The sequence below is a fragment of the Merops nubicus genome, unplaced genomic scaffold, assembly GCF_000691845.1.
Source record: "Merops nubicus isolate BGI_N331 unplaced genomic scaffold, ASM69184v1 scaffold4944, whole genome shotgun sequence".
Taxonomy (NCBI): domain Eukaryota; kingdom Metazoa; phylum Chordata; class Aves; order Coraciiformes; family Meropidae; genus Merops; species Merops nubicus.
The window spans coordinates 126,276-147,093 of NW_008602723.1; the positions used below are offsets into that span (position 1 = coordinate 126,276).

At 40.2% G+C, this 20,818-nt stretch overlaps 1 protein-coding gene across 1 annotated transcript in view; it reads left to right on the forward strand.

The window, feature by feature from the left end:
* MIPOL1 (mirror-image polydactyly 1) overlaps positions 1-20,818 on the forward strand; it is a gene marked incomplete at its 5' end in the record, with an annotated part of 160,471 nt that overhangs the window by 98,744 nt on the left and 40,909 nt on the right. Inside the window, one exon of the mRNA XM_008938458.1 lies at positions 10,921-11,015. Within this exon, the coding sequence (XP_008936706.1) occupies positions 10,921-11,015 (95 nt within the window). The remainder of the gene's footprint in view (positions 1-10,920; positions 11,016-20,818) is intronic.

Here is a 20,818-nt window from a genome sequence, read left to right on the forward strand (position 1 = left end):
ATCTGAGCATGGACTTGCACGGTGACATGAAATCATCTATGCTTTTTGTTAGAAAGGTCCCTGACACACCTTTAACCTGCTGGCTGGGTCAATGCCTGTGAAGGATACTATGTACCACAGCCTATTCCCCTCTGACACACTGGTGTTAGCAGCCCTTTCTTTTAGAGGTGGGCAGAAGAGAGACACAGTAACACAAAGCAGGTCGTGACAATAGATCTTAAGGCCAGAGCAGCATTTCTGGCCAGTTCATTTTAGCAGTAGAGAGGTGATCGCTGTGGGCAGCTTGGGGTCTGTTACCAGAGCCTGAAAATGTACCAGATGGAGAGCCCTGAAGGCACACACAGTTTCTGGCTGCAGCATAGATGTCTGGCTGTAACACGAACTTTCTTCTGTTCTTCTGCCAGTTCAGTTCCGCCCCAAACTGGATAGGACACTTTTGGGGCTGAGGGGAACATTGTTTTTATTGAATAGGGTCTTTGTTACCACAAAGCTTCTGAGACAACATTACAACACTACCTTTTGGATCCTGTGCTGATGACTTGCTGTTTGTGGCAGATACTGACTTGATATCGTAAGTGGCCAAAGTCATTTGCGTGGACAGCAAGTTTACTATGGGTGCTGACATTTGAGCCTTCCCCAGCATAATCTGCCAGTGGGTCTCAGATGACACCCAGAAGGCTTCTCCAGCTCACTCTAGCCTACACGGTCATTTCCTTCATGATTTCCCCCAGGGAGATTTCCAGTAAGGTTTGTTACAAAGTGTAATAGTCTTCATGGTGCATGTGAAGCAGCTCGGGTCTTTTAGAGCTGAGGGAAACATGCCTGTTATTTACGTGCTTCAAAGAGGTTTATTCTTCTTTGTTTTAAGCTGGTATTTGCTAACCTGGTCTGCCTTAGAGGAGATGTGTCTGTTTTCTAGTCAAATTTCCTATGTGGCCATGAAGAGGGACATAAGACTTCCTCAGATAGACAATATACACCATGCCCAAAACAAAGTGCTTTATTTTCCCCTTAAATTAGATGAGTTCCTCTGTGTTGCTGATGTCTTTCTAGTCATTTGCATGGACAACAGGTTTATCGTGGGTGCTGACATTTGAAACTTTCCCAGAGTAGTCTGCCAGCAGGTCTCAGACAACACCTAGAAGGCTTCTTCAGCCTACTTGAAATTGCATTTTTCCAACTAATTTTTAGATCAGAAACAAAGTATGTGATGTCACCAAAGACAAACCTGAATTATAGAACGTGAAGAGATGTGTCCTTTCCCCAAGCCCACAGCTTTAATCTGAGAAGTAAAGGAATTAACTTTTATTATTTTCATATAGATTCTAAAGCCATAGCTACTATGCAAAAGTAACAGTTGTGAATGGCTTTTTGCTTCTTTACTGAAACAAAGTCTCATCAGTTGTCTTCTTTTAATTCTCTTTTCACAGTGTGCGTCCTGGTTTAGTAGTGAGACAATTGTCTACCTATCTGTATATGGAGACCTAACTACTTGCTACCATAAAGCATCTTCAGCTTCTATTCTTAATAAATTCCTTTCTACTAAAAGATAGGCATCTCTGCACATGACATTTTTTATGTGCAAAGCCAAATCCAACTATGAATGTGTATTTTGGAGCTGTCATCCTTGGAAATTTTCAGGAGTATTTTTGTTGTTACTAAGGTTATATCTTACCTGAAATTAGCTTTGCGGTAGTCTTAGGTAGTTATCCATATACGCATAGTACATCTGTCTCATGGCATCTCTGGGTTTTCTAGGTATATAGTCAACCAAATGGAAACCATAAATGAAGTTTTGACCCTGGGAAGTCAATTACAATTGTGGGTCAACCTCACAGGAGCAGAATTCCAAATTAATCTTCCTCACACCGTGTGTCATTCTTTACGATAAAATGGTTCCATGTATTAGTCTCACACATGCATCACGTCTTGGGTTGTCCTTTGAATAGCTAATTTTTCCTGTAATTTCAATATACTGTATTGAATTATACCATGTTCCAAGCATACCTGCTTGGCAGAAGTATAGGATATTACAAAATAATACTGCAAATGATGAAGAAACTTTGTATCAGCATTTGTAGAATCATAGAATGCTTTGAGTTGGAAGGGATCTCAAAAGGTCATCTAGTCTGACCCACCTGCAATAAGCAGGGACATCCCCAACTAGATCAGGTTGCTCAGAGCCCCATCAAGCCTGACCTTGAGTATCTCCAGGGATGGGGCCTCCACCACCTCTCTGGGCAGCCTGTTCCAGTATTTCACCACCCTCTTAGTAAAGTACTTCCTCCTAATGTCTCATATATATCTACCCTGTTTGAATTTAAAATCATTGCCCCTCGCCTGGTCACTGCATGCAGCAAACAGTTCTTCCCCAGCTTTCCTGTAAGCCCCCTTCAGGTACTGGAAGGCCACCATAAGGTCTTCCCAGAGCCTTCTCTTCTCCAGGCTGAACAACCCCAGCTATCTCAGCCTTTCATCACAGGACAGGTGCTCCATCTCTCTGATCATTTTTGTGACCCTCCTCTGGACCCTTTCTAACAAGTCCCTGATGTGTCTAAGGTTAGTTGAGCAAGGAAAAATATCGCGAGCATCTCATATAGACAGTTCCTTTCATAGTGTGATAATGGACAGGACCTGCCTGCAATATGTGCTTGTTTGGGCACATCATTAGGTGATGTTAAATACTGCTGTTACGGTGTGCTTCCCAGTGTGATGAGACCATGTCATACAAGAATGAGTTGTTCACATCTCAGGCATAATAGTTCAGCTGGTATTGCTTTAAAATAAGTAGTGGATGTTACATTTGCTTTTATGATAATAAAATAAACCAGGTACATAACAAGTCTTGGGCACAAATACTATTGGATCCTTTCATTTTCTTTGACAAGGTAGTAAAAAGCTGTTTGGTGATTTTTTTTATTTATTTATTTTTTTCCCTGATTGCATAATGTTTGTTGTGATCTGGTGCTTTCATCCCAGTCACAGCAGGACCTCTCAGAAATGAATGACTATACAAGCAATATTCATGTGGTGTGATCATGTATTCTTGCTGGGGAATTTGTTATTGTGGTAAAGGCAGGAGTCTGGACCTCAGATAGCAACATCTTTCACAAGTCTTCTGAGAACATCTCTAAAAATATTAAATAAGGGATAGTATAAAGACTGAGATAGAGAAGGTGGCATTAGGTAGACTTGCAGAACAACATTTCTCGAAAATAGTAATTCCATTTTTGGAATGAAAGGGAGATTATAGGGCTACCATTTTTAATTCTACTGAGAGAAAACATTAAGACATGCTTTGTAAAGTAACTGAAAAAGATGCATCTATACATGCTAAAAAAACTTGTTGATGCACTTGCACCATATACGTGAAAATGTTGCTGATCCAAGATGGGCACACTCAAATATTTTGACAGCTGGGCTGTGGAGTTAGTCTCCTTTTCCATGATGCACCTTCTGTCTGGATCTGCTTTTCACATACTTAGCGATTTTAATTTTTAAAATTGTGTCAGTCACAGAGACAGGGCATAGACCAATGGAAGTCACCAGAAACACAGGTAAGTCACATGACTTTAGAAAAGGGAAGCTTTCTTGCGGGTGGAAGTCTGTCATGTCCAGAGAGAGCTGACGCAAGAGACGGGGACTCAACATTAGATTTCTGCATCCAAAATCAATAACCTAATCACATGGCTGGGCAGGAGTTCTCTTTTCTGTCAGAAATTCTGCTTGACATTTCTTGGGAATATTTCCATCTTAACCAATGCATAGGACATTCTTGTTCCAGTGAAACAATGCTTCTTGTTTAAAAAAATAAATAAATAATTGACTGGTGTTTATTTTGACCAGCAATAGTATCAGATTCTAGAGTAAAATCTTACTATGGTTAATGGTTTGATCCTGATACAAACTCATAAAGGTCATGTTTGCTGTTGAGATCCCATTCCGTTGTGCCCCAAGGGGATGTCAATCCGGGTGTGGTTATGGAGGTCTACTGGGGGAAGCTGTAGCTTAACGGCTGTTAGAGTTCCCACCACTGCCACTGTTACCCTGAAATTCACACAAACAACCCCCAGCTGGTTCTTCAGGGTAGTGTTTCTAGCTCATCTCATCCTCCAGTGCAGCACAGATCCATTGGGGATCAGTAATACAGTTGACTGATTTCTTTCGTAGGTAAGGCAGGTTTAGTAAAAACTACTTCCATTAGAAAATGATGTATTGAGAAACAACTTTTCATTAATTTCTAATCGTTTCAGTTAGTATTCTAAACATTTCTGACTCTGATTTGTCTCCTGGAGGTGTAACTTGGTGAATGTTTGAAACTTACTAAAAAAAAAAAATAAATTTAATTTTACATTTTTAATTTAGATTTATTACTGTCAATTATGTGTCAATAATTTCTAACATCTACTATAGTACAGTTCTAAATTTCACTTTTTCATTTTTAAAATCATGAAGGGCAGCTGATTCTTAAATATAAGTTGAAACGTTTTCTCTTAATTTTCTAGGTCAACTTGTCCCCTGTTTGTATTGTAATGAAACAGTTTGACACATTAGCATTGTAATTTAAAAAACAAGGAGATCACTTAGTGCGTTATTATAGTGCAAGGCATTTTCAGTCCCCTTGTGTTAACTGGAATCTTTTTCTTGACCATGAAAACCTCTGATCCTTTAATTAATAAGACAAGTGCTTATATTCTTTTCTGGATCAAAGCGTCACCTGCTTCTGTTGTTGGTGGAATGGTTTGGTATGTTGACACTGATACAGAAAATACGATGAGCTGTTGTAATCTGCACTAAGTACCAGCTGCTAATGTAAAAATAACAGAATGGTTAGAAGGTGGATGTCATAATGTGTCACAACATGACCTGCTCTATCATGCGGTACATACATCTTTTAATTACATGATGTGTGAAATGTAAAAGCATTAAAAGTAGTGTAAGATAAAAATATTTATTTAGTGTTTAAAAACGTTTTCCAGTTGTTTTTTTTTCCTGCTTACTCATTATAATTCAGAATGAAAGAAGCCTTTGCTCCAAATCTCAGACTTCACCTGCCCTGAGAAGACACCTGACCTCTTCCTCTCAAGCTAGCTTGCTAATATCTGCAGAAAGATACTTCTGCCTCACAAGAAATGGAAGCAATTCTAGTTTGTTTGTAGCTAGATCCCATTTCAGATTCCAGGTAACATAGAACCAAAGGAGCAGAAAGACATCTTGTTGCCATCTTTTCCCGTTCTGCAGCTCTACCAAGTGTAAATTATTTGGCCCATGAATTACAGAAATGACCTTTGAGACTTTCCAGACCTGTCACCCACTCTTCTTCTAATCAATAGGAATATCTTGGATCAGTAGAAAGCAAGCTGTTGGTAGCAACTGTTGCCAAGTTAAGGAATACTTGGGGGGGTAACAAGTATCTCAGTCAAGCTGGGGGGAAATGCTTTGGGTGACAAGGATGTCAGTTCTAATTGTATTAGTTATAAACTCAGTAAGATTAAAGTAAGGATACATCTTCTACAAGAAAAGTACTTATTAAACAAGAAAGTTATATCTTAGAAAACAGAAGATATAGAGACAAATGAAAATTGCCAGAGGTTAAGCTAAATCAGCCCTTGGAAAGGAAATTCAAACAAACAATAGTATAATGACTGAAATGATAACAAGGAAAGAGGAAATGTGGAGCCTCTCTGAGAATGGCATGGAGATCAAGGATAATCCGGATTAGGTCTGAAAGTGTGGTTGGTTTTTTTTTCCACACTGCATTGGGTAATGATGATGTCAACTATGAGAACAGGGGTCAAGAAAAGTGAATGTATGGAAGTTGAGTAAATCATAGCTCTTTAATAGATTGCTGTGCTCAGATTGGGGTAATGGATGGTTTCCAACCCCAATTCTGAAAGAGCTGGTACCTGAAATTGCAGGGATGATAGTAAAGTTCTTTAATAAATTGTGTGAGGCTGTGTACAGTTTAATATGACAAGGAATTAGCAGAGGCACCATCTACATTTAGAAGGCCAAACCCCACAATTCTGCTAGTTGTATGTCAGTCTTTATTGTGAGGCTTCAGGGAAAATTTGGGAGGAAAATGGTTTTAGAGCACATCAACAGTGATAGAAGTACAGCTTTCACCCAAGTACGATCATGCAAGAATTCTTCTTTGGTATAATAACTGATCATTTAGACACGGAAGCTTGTTAAATATAAGCTGACATAAAAGCTTATTTGTGGTGCCATATGGAAAATTATTAATTACAGTGGAGAACATGTAAATTGTTGTGTTACAAGCAGACACAATCTTAATGTGGGAAGTGCTTCTTGCTTTTAATTGATTTTTCCTAGCATCTCTTTTTTGGAAGGATGGGCTTGTTGAGCTCATGTCTGTCTGCAAAATGTCATGTACCCATGAAGGAGATGAGGGATTAGTCAAAGGCAATAAGGAACTAGTTAGCAGGAAGGCGACAGCAAACAGTTTTGAAAGGAGAAATGTTAAGGTACAAGGATTTCACGAGTTGAATTTCTCTCCAGTTTCTCACCAATTGGTGCTGAACCAGTTTTCTTTAATGCTGTCATTGAGAACCTTTGGCATGAAGAGCAACAGCGTACCAATGAAATTGCTTGATGACACAGAGCTGGAAGTTGTTATTAATACAAAGTGAAGATATTTTTGACACAAATAAGTTCAAGCTATCTTGCAGAAAGATTGGAATGGCCTCATGTACTGGAAAAATAAAAGTAGTGGGGATGAATTCAACAGTACCAAGTGCAAGGTATCATCATTTCAAGGTGAATAAGAATTCCCACTGTTAGCTGGGTAATACCAGTGGGCGGGAGAATAGGCAGGTGACAGAGAGTGACTGTGAGCAAAAGGGATGCAAGAATGTTTTAGATAAGATGTTTCCTCTGGAGTGAGGATGTACTACTAGCACAGTAGTGATGAGTGATGCGTTGTAACTGATCAGGAGGATGGAGAGCCTGCTTACTTCAGAGGTAACAGAAAAGGCTGTGTGTTTAGCCTGTGTAAGGAAGGTGAAATATGTGATCTCTATAAATATATATAATGGTGTATATATATAAGGTATATTTATAAGGGTAGATTTGGGTTAGATGTTAGGAAAAAGTTCTTCAATATGAGGGTGATAGATCTTTGGAATATGTTGCCCAGAGAGGTGGTGGAGGACCCATCCCTGGGGACATTCAAGATCAGGCTGGATGAGGCTCTGAGTAGCTTGATCTAGTTGGAGATATCTCTGTTTATGGTGGGGGGGTTGGACTAGATGACTTTTGGAGGTCCCTTCTAGCCCAGACATTCTATGATACTATATAAGTGGAAAAACATATGCTCTTTATAAATGCATGAGAAAAAATCAGTAAAAAGATGAAGCTATGAAGCTCTATTACTCATGTTCATTGAATGGTTTTTTTCCTTCTGCTGGGTGTTGATAAATATTATAAAATCTATCTCTCATCCACAGGGAACCTGACAGCATAAGATACTGTGTATTCTTATATCTTTTAATTTAGATTACAGTTGAAGGTGCTCATGTTTGCCCTAGAGGAATTAGGAAAAGACAGGAACTAGTTTTACCTTCCGTTTTCCTTTGCTTGAGACTTGTTATTTTCACAGCCTTTTGGGTTAAGAAAACACGTAGCATTTTTCATTTAAATATTTTGATATAAAAGCAACAAAAAGGATTAGTAATGAGATTTTCTTAGTCAAGATATGGCTATTTTAATTTTTATCTTTAGAAATTAGCTTTTAGATTTAAGTGGAAAATTTAAATATTCAACGAGTAACTTTGTTAAAAGGTAAAGTGGGAGAAGTGTAGAAACAAGAATTCTTTTTTGCAGTTAAGTGGGATAGGAGATGGAGAAGGGGAAAGGATCTATCCGCGTTAAAACAAATATAAAAGCATGGGATCTTGTGGGCAAAACACAACTGTGAGAAAGAGACCATATCCCAGTGATCAGAATACCCTTTCAGAGTTAAACAGGAAGTTCACTGAGGGTGACCCCTCTACCAAAGCGGTGATCAACCTCACCTCTAAATTCCAACTTTTTAGGGAAAACCTCCGCCAGAGGAACCTGAGTATAATTCTTTTCCTTCCTGTTGCTCCTTCCTTACCCTACCTTCCAAAAACACTGAATCAAAATGGATCCATTTCTGTGAAGAGTTCTGAATTCCCCAGCTTGACTTTTTCCAAAGGAATAATATTTTGTTTAAAAGTTCCTAAGCAGCTATTGTTGTTACTAGAGGTGAGCTCATATAGGATTTTTGCCATGTGAGCTATGGATGGATTTCAATATGCATCATGGGAGTCTTCCAAATGTTTTATAGTAGTGCAGGCACTATTATTTTAGTTAGCAATTTAACTTTGTGTTGGGCACTGTTTTGCTTTACATCTCTCTTTTGGAAAGATATTTGAGTCATTTATTTCTGTTTACCATTCCTCAGGCTTGTGAACGATGGGTCATTTTGTCCCATGGCTGTATGCAGCACACAAAAACTCCTGTGCTTGCAGTTTTGTTGGTCTCATGCAGTTCCCTAGTATCAACCCCACTACATGCTACTGAGGAGACTGGCAAATGTCTACTTTTCTTCCCTTTAGGTTTTGTAGCCTTTTTTTTGCTCAAATCCAAAGCACTCAATTCTCCTGTTTTGGTTTTTTGTTGTTGTTGTTTTTTTTTTTTTTTACTGGTGTGAACCCAGATGCAAACCTAGTCAAATCACTGCAATTTTCTCTGCTGAAAAACTGACATAAATAAGAGTCTTCAGACTCCAGTGCCTTCTGACTTTTGTCCTGAAAAACAAGTGGAACACTAGGTGTATTTTTTATGATAGTTCTCCAAAGAGACTAGCCGTTAATCTCTCCATGAGTAGGTGTGTCAGCTGCAAAGATTTCCTTCAAGTCTACCATTTCAATCACACTTCACAGTACACTGAAAATTGGCAAGGATGTTAATTGTTGGCCTCTAGAACAAACCACCTACTTTGATTCAAGCGTGTTTTCCAATTTTTAAGAATGTTGTTTCACCTACAGAACAGTATAATTACAGAAAATAGCTTGGTTTGGCTAACGTCCTTCTGTTCTGCGAGTTCTGCTTGCAAGGTGGCAAGCAGTACTGGGCAGGAGGCTCACCTGCAGAGGATTTTAACCTCTTGCTGACAGGAGTTTGGACTTGCCAGCATCCAGTGCATTGTTTTCAGTATCAGAAGCCCTAAACTACAGACACTCAGAGGTTAAACATTAACGCTTTCAGCTTTTAAAGCTGAAGGAGCCCTCCACATAGCACGAAAGTTTGTTTTTATTCTCCAGGGAACTTCCTGTTAAAATGTCATGAATGTCTGTTGCAGGAGAAATTACAGCAGTGGGTCCTGTACCCAGGCAATGCCAAACCCTGAGTACAGCGTGACACACTGAGCAGCACAGTGCAGAGACTGGTTGTGTAGCTGCGTTTGTGCAATGCAGTGTTTAATAAAATTTGCCAGGAGTCAGCCATGTATCCAGGACATGATTAATCAACCAGGAGAATAAATTGCCCATAGATGACTGGGAGTTGACAGTAAACAGTAAAACACCTGCCTTCGAGACTTGCAGTCTTAACAGACAAACAGGAAACAGAATAAGTGGGAGCCCTGTTTCAGGAGAGAGATTTTTGAGGCATACAGACAGAGTTGTTCAAAATTATACAGCGAGTTTGGCAGAGCTAGAGGCTGAACTCTGTGCATTTCCCCTCGTGTGCTCATAGCTCACGTAACAAGTCTTTAATTTACCAAGGAACTTTTCCACAATGTTGTTCCGAAGAGTTGTCAGAATCTGCAGTCAGTATTTCTCAGACATGTGCCTCTTGGTTTGGGGCTCTACAATTTGTGCAATTAATAACTTACACCATGAATTAAAAACATTGGAAAACAGCCCAATGCTCAGGCTCATGTGTCAAAGAATTGCTGTGCAAGCTCGGTCTTATTTGTTTGTACAACAATTAATCATCCACTGATTTTAAGGTGATTTATGTGGTACCTAGGTCCTCAAGGGAGTCCTACAGTGCTATTGAAACTGGACATTTTAAAATTAATGGTAATTAAACTATAGATCCATATTAAATATATGTGAGTACTTATTTCTCCTCCCTCTTCTTTAACCATAAGGCCATTTCAGGGCTGGCTACCTTCCTGGCTTACAAGCCACATGCTGCAGTGTCCATAATGGCTGTGAGTCACAAGCCCTTTGCAGAGTGGTGTGAATAAACAATGGGAGGGGACATCTGGGAGGGTTCACGGGTAGGAGATGACAGCGATGGCTTGGGGATTCACTCGGAACACTGTAAACCAGGTCCTGGGTGAGAGTGCATCCAGGGCCCCGAGCGAGCCGGCGGGGCCGGACTCAGCAGCCCCCGCTGGCTCGTTGCCCACCACCACTCAGGGTGTGGGCTATCCAGCAGCTCTCCTGCCTGTAACATCAGCCAGTGGCTCCCACCAGAGGAGCCGTGTTTAACAGCCAGAGAGCCATGTGCAGACCAAGAGCTGCACGTCTGCAGTTTGTGGCTGAGTGCCTTGCTTCCCTCTCTGTATGTTGGTCAAGAGTTTTGCACTATAGGAACTTTATGACAACATGAAATATGTTTGCTGGTAAACACTTGGCTGAACTGAAGAGGTCTAACCTTAGCCATTCAAAAATTTTATATATGAAGGAAGCCATTCAAAACATTGCTCTGGTGGGAAAAAAAAAAATAGAAACAATTGCAGTGCTAAAACAATAAAGGATTTTTCATAAGACTTAAATGGGCGGTGTTACAAAACAGTAGAACTTTCTATGTGTAATCATAATAAAGCATGGCTGAAAAGAACACACAAGGATTGTTATGTTTTCAAAGCAGTGTGGATATTCTGAATGAATTGTTTGTCATTTGTTTATCGTTTCGCAGGCAGAATTGATAGCCTTGCAACAAGAGAAGGAGGCTGCTCTTCAACAGTGCAAAAAATTAGAAGAAGAAATCCAGATATTGCGTGTTTATTACAGGTAAAATAATTAATGCTAATATAAATCAGTGACTCATAGAGGAAATTTTCTGTGCTGTGTCTGACTGTGAGTGAGGAAATGGCCTTATCAAATAGGTATTTGTTGGAAATGTGAATACATCAATCAGTGAATCAAGGCCTGCATTTCTGCTTTGCTGCTCACCAACCATCGCTTTGAAATAGAAGTCTTTTTCTTACAGTCTACATTTTCTGTTGGTTTCTTCCAAGGGAAGGGGAAGGCTGCTGGCAGTTAATTCTCATAAAAATGGAAAAGCTGTGTTACAGCAATGTGTTCACTTACTTAAAAACACACAGACAAAAGAACCAGTTGATGTAAGTGATTGGTTCTGCCCTGGTTGTTGGCCCGTACCTAAATTTATCAAGGTAGATTTTAAAATAATAAAATCTGTAATTCTAAAAGGCTGTTTTCTTTTTCAGCCCAAATATAACATGTATGCTTTAATTCCTTATTTTCTGTAGCAGTATATAGAATGAGAGAAATAGCCATTTTCTCATTAGTTTAGGTGGGCTGTGCTGAACATTTGCATAGATCACTGGGTTTTAGTCCCTAAGGAAAAGCTCTGTGTGGTCCAGTGAAGGACTTAGGTTGTTTTATGGAGTGATGTTGGGTTATAGCTCTCATTTCATCCTGACCTCCTGTTCGAGAGGGGATACAGAGCTGCCAGCAGGTTAAAGGCAGGAGAACTGGCATCAACACAGCAGAAAATTGTGAATATGAAGGATGAATGTCTGTGATGAGGGATGTGGGCTGCAAAGGTAAATAATAAATGTAGTGTGAATATTATGTTCATTGGAAATAAAGAGGACTAGTTAGTTAGCACTAAAAAGCATTTGCAGTCGCAGAACTGTGTATGTTTTCAGTGATTAAGCATTACATGTGAAAAATACTTGGGCTTTTAGAGGTTTTTCGAGTTTCCCCTTGGCATTAAGTTTATTAAAACCTTGGAGGGAAGTTTCAAAACCAACTTTTGTTCCTAAATCTCATAGGGTTTTAATTAAAGCCTGTTAATAGTGAATAGAAACCCCAAGCAATTTGTGATTATTGCTTTTAATTAATTTGGTCAGCATTTAGTGTGTGCACATATTACATATGATGTACCAAGCTAGAAAGAATTTATTATAGTGCCCTTATTACTCACTTAAACAGGTTTGGTAGGATAATTTAAAAGATTAAATGCAATTTTAGTATTGATATTTCAAAAATGTAGAGTTTGCTTGTGTTTGTCTCTGCAAATTGCAGGAGATTTTTATAACTTTTGGGTTATAATTTTGACATAGTGTATCAAGTTTGCACTAACATATAGCATTTAACAAGTGTAACAGGTAGCAGCTGCAGTTTAATCAGGTAAATACTTTACATCTTAAAAACGTTAACAATAACAAATTGCATGAGTCACCTGTATAGAATGTACCCTGTTATTAATTTATGTCCCTTAATTTGAACAGGCAAAAATTGACTGTAATTTTGGTGGTGGCATTTGCAAGGTGTAGCCGTAAGGTGTGGAAAAGCTCACCTGAATATCCCCTAGGGCAAGAATTATTGTGTCACTGCTACATTATACAAGTTAGATACTAATTCAGAACATCAACAGTGAAAGATCTTATCTTCCACCTCATTGTCCTTAGAAGATGGGTTTTTTAATGCATTCTGAAGTGGATCCACAGAGTCACAGATTGATTGACGATGGCAGGAATCTTTGGAGGTCATCTTGTCCAGCTGCCCTGCTCAAACAGGGCCACCTAGAGCAAGTGCCCAGGACCATGCCCAGAGAAGTTTTGAGTGTCTCCATGGATGGAGACTTGACAACCTGTCTGTGTAGAGACACACAGGCATATGTATGCTCAGACATACAGAGACATGGCTCAGAAAGCCAAAGGCCACCTGAAGTTGACCCTGGTGAGGGATGTAAAAGGCAACAAGGAGGACTCCTGTAAGTGATACGTGGCAATGTTTGAGGTCTCAGGCCTAACTTTTGCCTTGGTTAGAAATGAATTGCACCATTATGAGGATTCTTACGGACTTTGTGACATTTCAATTACAGTTTCCCTTGTGTTACGTGAACATCTGCGGCCTCTGTCACCCAATAGCGTGGTGGTACTTTCTACATGTGCCAGAAGAGACAGAGGAGGAAAAGCATATGTCGCCCATGCATGAAGCCTTATAAGCTTCTCTTTTCCTGCTTGCCGTGCTATGGTAATCGAGTAAGCAGTGGGTGTTTTTCAGACAGCCTGTTTCAGACTGAGGTGGAAGTTTTGGTGCTTTGATCCAGCTGAGTTAGCAGGATGATTTGCAGTTCAAGACTACGTTTCCCTGGAGTTATTTCTCTTTTGCACTTCAGAGCTCCTCAGTGAGCAAAACATAGGCTTCCACACATTCTCCACTCCTCATCTGAACTGTAGAGCTGCAGGAAATGTGTTATTATGCAGGGTGCGCATTTCCTTCACCTACTGTGCTCTCATCCCTTTGCCAGCTTCTCCCACCTTCTGTTGTCTCTGCAGTGCCAGCATGAGAGTGGCTTGGGAATTTTGGCTCCATTTGGTGCCTTCTCCTCCATCTGCTCTTAGGTCTTCCTTGGCCTTGGAAAAAGTATTTTTCTCATACTTTTCTTCTTTGCTTCTTTGTTTTAACTGAGATTTCTACAATAACCTTTAATGTGGGAGAAAAAAATTTAAGAAAAAAGCAGATGCTATTGGCTAACATTACAGTGTACAAGGGATACCTACAACCGTGCTTTAGCACACAACCCCATTTTAGGGGTTTGGCCATTAAAGTAGCAACTGCGTTAAAAATTTTTGAATGCATACATGCGTAAGTGGTAACATTAAAATGTGTATTTTTTTTACATATCTCTCTTTCACTAACATTACTATAATTCAGAAAAAGCCAAATACCCATTTGTTATACAAAATCAGAGAAGAGATGTTTAGGTCCAGAATATGTGTGAACATGCAACTGCATGCATACACAGACATGCCCAAGGGAGGGAAACAAGTAGAAATCTTGGGGTAAAAAAAAAAAAATCCCCTTTTTTTTTGTCTCCAGGAGAAATAGTCCTTGTATCTAGAATACTGCATCCGTGAAAGTAAGACATCTATAAAGTGAAGTGAGTTTGACAGAGGACCACAAGTATGATCAGGAAGCTGTAGCATTTGCACCATAAAGAACAACTGAGGGTACTGCTCTTTTTCAGCCTGAGAAAAAAAACTTCTTTCTTTGGTGGCTTCAGGGAGACCTACAGCAGCCTGACAGTGTCTATGAGGAGGTTATCAGGAAGGAAAAGCTCTTCACAGTGCTGCATGGCAAGAGGGTGAGAGACAACAGACTTGTATTGAAACAAGAGAGTTTCAGTCTGGTTGTAAGAGAAAACTTTCTTACCGTGAGGTTTGTCCATCATTGGAACATGTTGCCTGGAGACATATCATAGAATGGTTTGGTTTGGAAGGGACCTTAAAAATTATCTAGTTCCAAGTTCCCTGCTATGGAAAGGGACACTTTCCACTAGACCAGGTTGCTTAATGCCCCATCTACCCTGGACTTAAACATTTCCAGGGACGGTGCATCCACAACTTCTCTGGACAATCTGTTCCAGTGTCTCACCACCCTCACAGTGAAGAATTTCTTCCTTATATCTAATCTAAATCTACCCTCCCTCAGTTTAAAGCAGTTACCCCTTGTCCTATCCTTACATGCCCTCGTAAAAGGTCCTTCTCCAGCTTTCTTGTAGGCCCCCTTCATGTACTGGAAGGCTGCTGTAAGGTCTCCCTGGAGCCTTCTCTTCTCCAGGCTGAACAACCACAACTGTCTTCATAAGACTGGTGTTCCAGCCCTCTGATCATCTTCATGGGCCTCGTCTGGACTAGCTTCAACAATCTGTGTCCTTCTTATGCTGGGAGCCCCAGAGCTAGACATAGTGCTCTAGGTGGGGTCTCATGAGAGCGAACTAGAGTGGGAGAATCACCTCCCTCAACCTCCTGTTATGCTTCCTTTGATGCAGCCCAGGATAAGGTTGGCCTTCTGGGCTGCCCTTGCACATTGTTGGTTCATGTTGAGCTTTTCATCAATCAGCACCCCAAGTGTTTCTCCTCAGGGCTGCTCTCAGTCCATACTCTACCCTGCCTGTATTTGTGTTTTGAATTGCCCTGACTCAGATGACGGACCTTGCATTTGGCCTTGTTGACCTTCTTCATGAGGTTGGCATGGGCCCACCTCTCAAGCTTGTGAAGGTCCCTCTGGATGGCATCCCTTCCCTCCCGTGTCTTCACCACACCTCACAGCTTGGTGTTCTCTGCATACTTGCCGAGGGTGCACTCAATTCCACAGTGTTGTGTCAGCAATGAAGACATTAAACAGCACCCGTCCCAGTATCAGTCCCTGAGGAACACCACTCAGCATTGGTCTTCACTTGGACATCTAGCCACTGACTGCAAGCCTTTGAGTGCAGCCATCCACCCAATTACTTATCCACCAAGTGGCCCGTTTGTCAAATCCATGTCTTTCCAATGTAGAGACAAGAATGTTATGCAAAACAGTATCAAATGCTTTGCAAAAGTCCAAGAAGATGTCAGTTGCTTTTCCATAATCCACCAGCGCTCTAATAACCCTGGCATAGGAGGCCACCGAATTTTTCAGGCATGATTTGCCCTTAGTGAAGCCATGTTGGCTGTCATCAGTTATCTCATTTTCCACAGCATAGTTTCCAGGAGGATCTACTCCATAATCTTGCCAGGCAGAGAGGTGAGACTGTCTGGCCTGTAGTTCCCCAGGTCTTCCTTTTTTCCCTTTTTAAAAATGGGGGTGTATGTTTCCCCTTTTCCAATCAGCAGGAACTTCACCAAACTGTTGCAGCTTCTCAAATGTGATGGCTTAGCAACTTCATCTGCCACTTCCCTCAGGACCCAAAAATGCATGTCACCAGGTCCTATGGACTTGTGCACCTTCAGGTTCCTTAGATGGTCTCAACCGTGATCATCTCCGACAGTAGACAGTTTTACCATCTCCATCCTTGGAGATTTCCAGTGCCTGACTTTATAATAAAGTTATGGGTTAGTTGGTCTAATCTTAGTTGATACCACTTTGAGAGTGAGGTTGGTTGGACTAGAGACCTGCAGTGGTCACTTTCAACCTGAATTATTCCACAGTCCTGTGATCTGGTAACTGCTGCTGTTTGAAGCCATTCAATTATTTCTCCAACTCTGAAAGAAATTCTATGTTGTAAACCAGACTTCTTTGCAGATTAAGTGGAAAGTGAATTCTAGCTGAAACTGCAGTTTCTTGGAAGACTTGAAAGACCCAAACCAAAAATAAAATTATCTTTTGGGCAATAAATGGTGGAACATTGATTTCTATATGAATTTTGAATTTTTGAAAAGAAAGCACATCCCAAAAAAATTCCAGCCTTCTTTAAAAGGAAAGAGAAATGAGTAGGAGGAAAAAGAAAAAGAGGAAGAATCCAGTTCAAATGCAGGTAGGAGAGGAAGTTGGCTCTGAATAAAGTTGGGCAAGTTCTCTGCCTCTCTTTGTTCTTCTTGTGTTGTTTCTGTGTCATGTCTCTAAAGGAAGATTTCATTTTCTTCATAGTGACACAAAAATACATATCAGAAATTAAAATTTGCATAACAGTTAGGAGCAGTATAGAGTTTCTAGCTTACTAATACAGTTGTTCCAACAGAGTAATCTTTAATCTAAGGATTAATGCAAATCATAGATCCTCAGTGACTAAAGAAGGCTATATCCAAAGAATCAGTTTTGAAGTATGTGGGAGTTTTAATCCCGCTACCTCTTTCTCACACAGCTCTGTTGTTTGAACAAGTTTTTTATTTGCTTGTTTTTCAGTTATTATGATCAGTTTCCTTCTATTTTAGTAATGCTTTGGAAGAGTACTTCTCCTACATGTTAAAATGCTGACATAGACATATGCTACTGCACACTGCTTATTTTTCATATATTAGCTAAAACAGCACAGCTGTGTATGAGATATTTCTCTATATAGGGGAGTACGTATATGTTTTCCCTATTTTTATTTTCAAGTCTACAATATTTCACTGCAAAGCTCTGGCACAAGATTTCACAGGCAAGTAATTTGAACAAATTTGAAGAAGTACAGTAAAACGTACACTTCTAACATATCAACCTTATTGCAAAGAAAGACAACAAAGTAAAAATACAGGCGTATCCTTACTTAAACGTATGTTTTTGATAGATTTCATTTTTGGGTCAGATGCACTGGTACTCAACTCAATAAAATTATTGTTTACTCTCCAGCTGTGTGAGATATATACATCTGCACTAGTTCACATACCTTTGAATGAAGCTGCTGAGGGTAAGAATTGGTATGTCCAGGCTCTAAGGTAAAATTTAGGCATGTTTTTTTATTAAGTTTGAGTAGTTCATTCAAAGACAATTTAAGAGTGTCCCCTGTGATTTAATCAAGTGCTCCAAAAGCCATATATTTGCCAACTATGATGTCCACAAGGGAAGAGGGACAGTGAAAACTTTTTTTAAAAAAGTAGAAAGAAATCCCTTGGATAAACAAAGATTCTTCCAATTTGCTGTTGAAATGCGTGAGAGACAGAAGCAGCTGCAGGCTGGAAGTCACAATGGGAAGAAACTTTTATTTGTTGAAGTAAATTTCCTAATGAACAGGCATTTGAAAAAAATTGGCATGTTAAAATGAAATTTAATTTAGAATTATTTTTTACTTTCCTGAAGCTGAGATGAAGATCATCTCAGTATGATATTTGATAACATCAATATGATCCTAGGACTCTGTCCTGGATCCTGTTAGACTGTTCCTCTCACTTTAGTTTTAAGGATTTTTAAAAGCTATAAATTATTTCTACAGAACATGTCAATATTTCTCCTCTTCTTGCATTCTTTGTGGTTCACAGCCACTGCAGTAGCAAGTTAGTCCCTGGCACTGCAAGGCAGTACAACAGCTGAAATATTCAGCGTCCGGTTCTCCGACTGACTTCTGCTCAAACTTTTCAGCCGGTTTGTTCTGCCATTTCTCAGTCTTTTTCAGAGATTTCTCCAGCCCAAATTTCTCTCAGGGAGACATGATGTGTAGCAGAAGACCGGGCTGCTCTAACATCCGGCTTCCAAGTCCAAGTGGACTGGGATCCATTTACAGCGGGATTAGTGAGGCTGCAACCACCGGTTCAGAGGGGTGATTTCAGTCCTTTCTCTAAAGCAATAGCAGGATACCTGGAGCACCTGCCCCTGCAGGTTACCTCCGAGAGCTGGTCTTCTGTGGCTGTTTTTTTATCTTGCTTTTTCAGTTATGGCCGTTGACTTATTTTCCTGCTCTTTTCAACCTATCTGCTCACTGATATTCTGGCAGTTGCTGTTATTGTTTCAGTATTAATTGCTTTAGACATAACATGGTATAATTGCAGTCATTAAGAAGAATGACAGGGTAATGATATTACTGTAAACCTACTATTCTTTTTGCAGAACAGTTTTGGGGAGATGAAGGAGAAGAGAGCAGCTGTGTTTTAAGAGTTCTCTGTCCTTGCAGCAGTGATTTCTGTATTATCCAAGAGTTTCAGACACCTGACATCAAAGATAAATCTTGAGCTAATTAAATTTCCCGCTTCCAAGAGGAGGAGAGATTCTCTTTTATATCAGAGAGATGAGGTGATTCCATCTGTTATACAGTGTGAGACAGCGTCTTCTTGCGAAGGAACCTAACCCACTGCAGTTGATACACCTCAACATATAGAAGACAATATCTCTGCAAGGGAATGCTAAGGTTTTTATTTGTCTTTCATTATTCTGAAAAACCCTCAAGTACTACCCAAACTGTATTTCTTAGTTTATTTTCTGTATATAAAGTCCCACTGATTTCTGGGGAGATTTGAACATCCAAGGAATGAAGACTTAGCCCTTGTTTGTAGCTTGTTGTTTGTTTTTTTTAAGCGTGGATGCTTTGTTCCTGCCTGTTTGTTGAACTGAGTGCTGAAACTCACAACAGTTGTTCAGGTTTTTTTTTTTTTTAATCAGATTGGTTATAACGACACCTCCTCTGAGCAACCTGTGGAGATTTCAATTAATATTAATCAATTTATAGGGGCAGGGGAAGCCAACACCCTGGTAATTGAGACCTTGGATAGAATCTGCAAGGTCAAGCTTCTCATCTGTTATTGTGCTGCTTTCCAGTGGGGTGCTGCAGCCCCAGAAGAATTGGGATTTTAGGTTAGTGGGTCTTTCTCACTCTGTAGTCCCGTAAGCATTTTCCCACTGGTATGCTTCTCTGTCTTCTTTCCCTTTGTTTTCTGATTGCTTGTGCGATCACAACTCTTGTTAGTGTTGCAGGAGATAAAAGTTCAGTGTTTAGGGGCTGTTTTGTGAACTGGATCAGACAGCTGAAAGGAGGAAAACAAATCAGTAAGCTGCTCTGCTTTGGCAAGGCAGCTGTATTGAAGTTTTACTGGCGCTACTGAGACGGCTGTATTTCAGTGGCTTGGTGCATGTGAGCAGTGGAGGCAGAGCCCTGCTTTGTTATCCTCATTATCCTTATGTATTTCACACTTTATTGGATTTATTATCCTCTTCCCACTGCCCTATTCCCAGACTTTTTGTTCTGTAGCCTGGAATTGATTCTTGTCTCTTCTTCTGCATTTAGTCTACTTTCTAGCAATAATAAAAGTCAGACTGAATTTATAAATAGGGAACTTCCTTGAGAGTGTGGCAGACCAAGCTCACATGTGTACTCCAGTTAATATTTAACCATTAGCATGGGAAGGGGATGGTAGAGAGATGCTCCGGTATATGCTGTAGGCTTGGCATTTATGGTGCCCGTTTGACAGGCAATGAAAAGCCAAAAAGGTATCTGAACCTGCTGGGGGGATGGGAGTGTCTTTGTTTCTTGCCCCCCAATGGAATATCATAGCCATCGAGTGCTCTCCAAGATTCCTGTCTATCATTCATTTAAAGACACACAGAAAAAATATGCTTTTGAAGGTTTCTTTTTTTTTGCCCTGACATGGTTTTGAAAATTTTCCCATCTCACTGGGGACAAAAATCGGGAAAACAATTTCCTGCTATTTATAAAAACTTTGAGGGAGAGGAAACACTGAACTGCCAGAGATCCCAAAAGCCTGAAGGATTAACAAGCCACCACACACCATTGCTGCAACCAGCGCGGAGGTGAATGTAGTACACTCAAATTGTCTTGTGCTGCTGTTGACCCCGGCACAGATTGGTCTGACCTACATTTTATGACATCTTTGTGCCTAATGTTTCCAGGAACTGGCTTTTGGCCTTCAGAGGTGCCTTGCCATTAGGAAACACTAAGCAGCGGGTCAGAGGAGAAACGTGGGCAGTGTGAATATGGACTAAAGTGCCTAACACGCTCTATGATGCAGTTTTAATTTGTACGATGTAGCGTCCTAATTCTGCTCTTGCTTCTGTTATTGCATGTGTTATACTGGCACACTTTCTCAAGCTTTTAAAATGCACTGAGGGCCAATTAGGCACTATTGTGCCATGCATGTTAAGCTAGAAGCACTCTGCAGCTCTTTATTCTGTATTTCATCAGACTTGAGCAAACTTCTTCCCTACCTATTGGCTGTGGTAGGGTAACTTGAACTAAAAGAACTCCTACCTTGTCAGTTTTGCTATGATGAACTGTTTTGGATGAGTTTCTGCTCAACTTTAGGAGCAGGGATTTGCTTGACAGAAAGGAATTCCTGCCATTGGAAGCTGATATGGTCTCATGACTCTGTATACATGCCGCCACTCACTTTCTGCAGCAGCTCTCCTTCACCTGGCTGCCTCTGTCC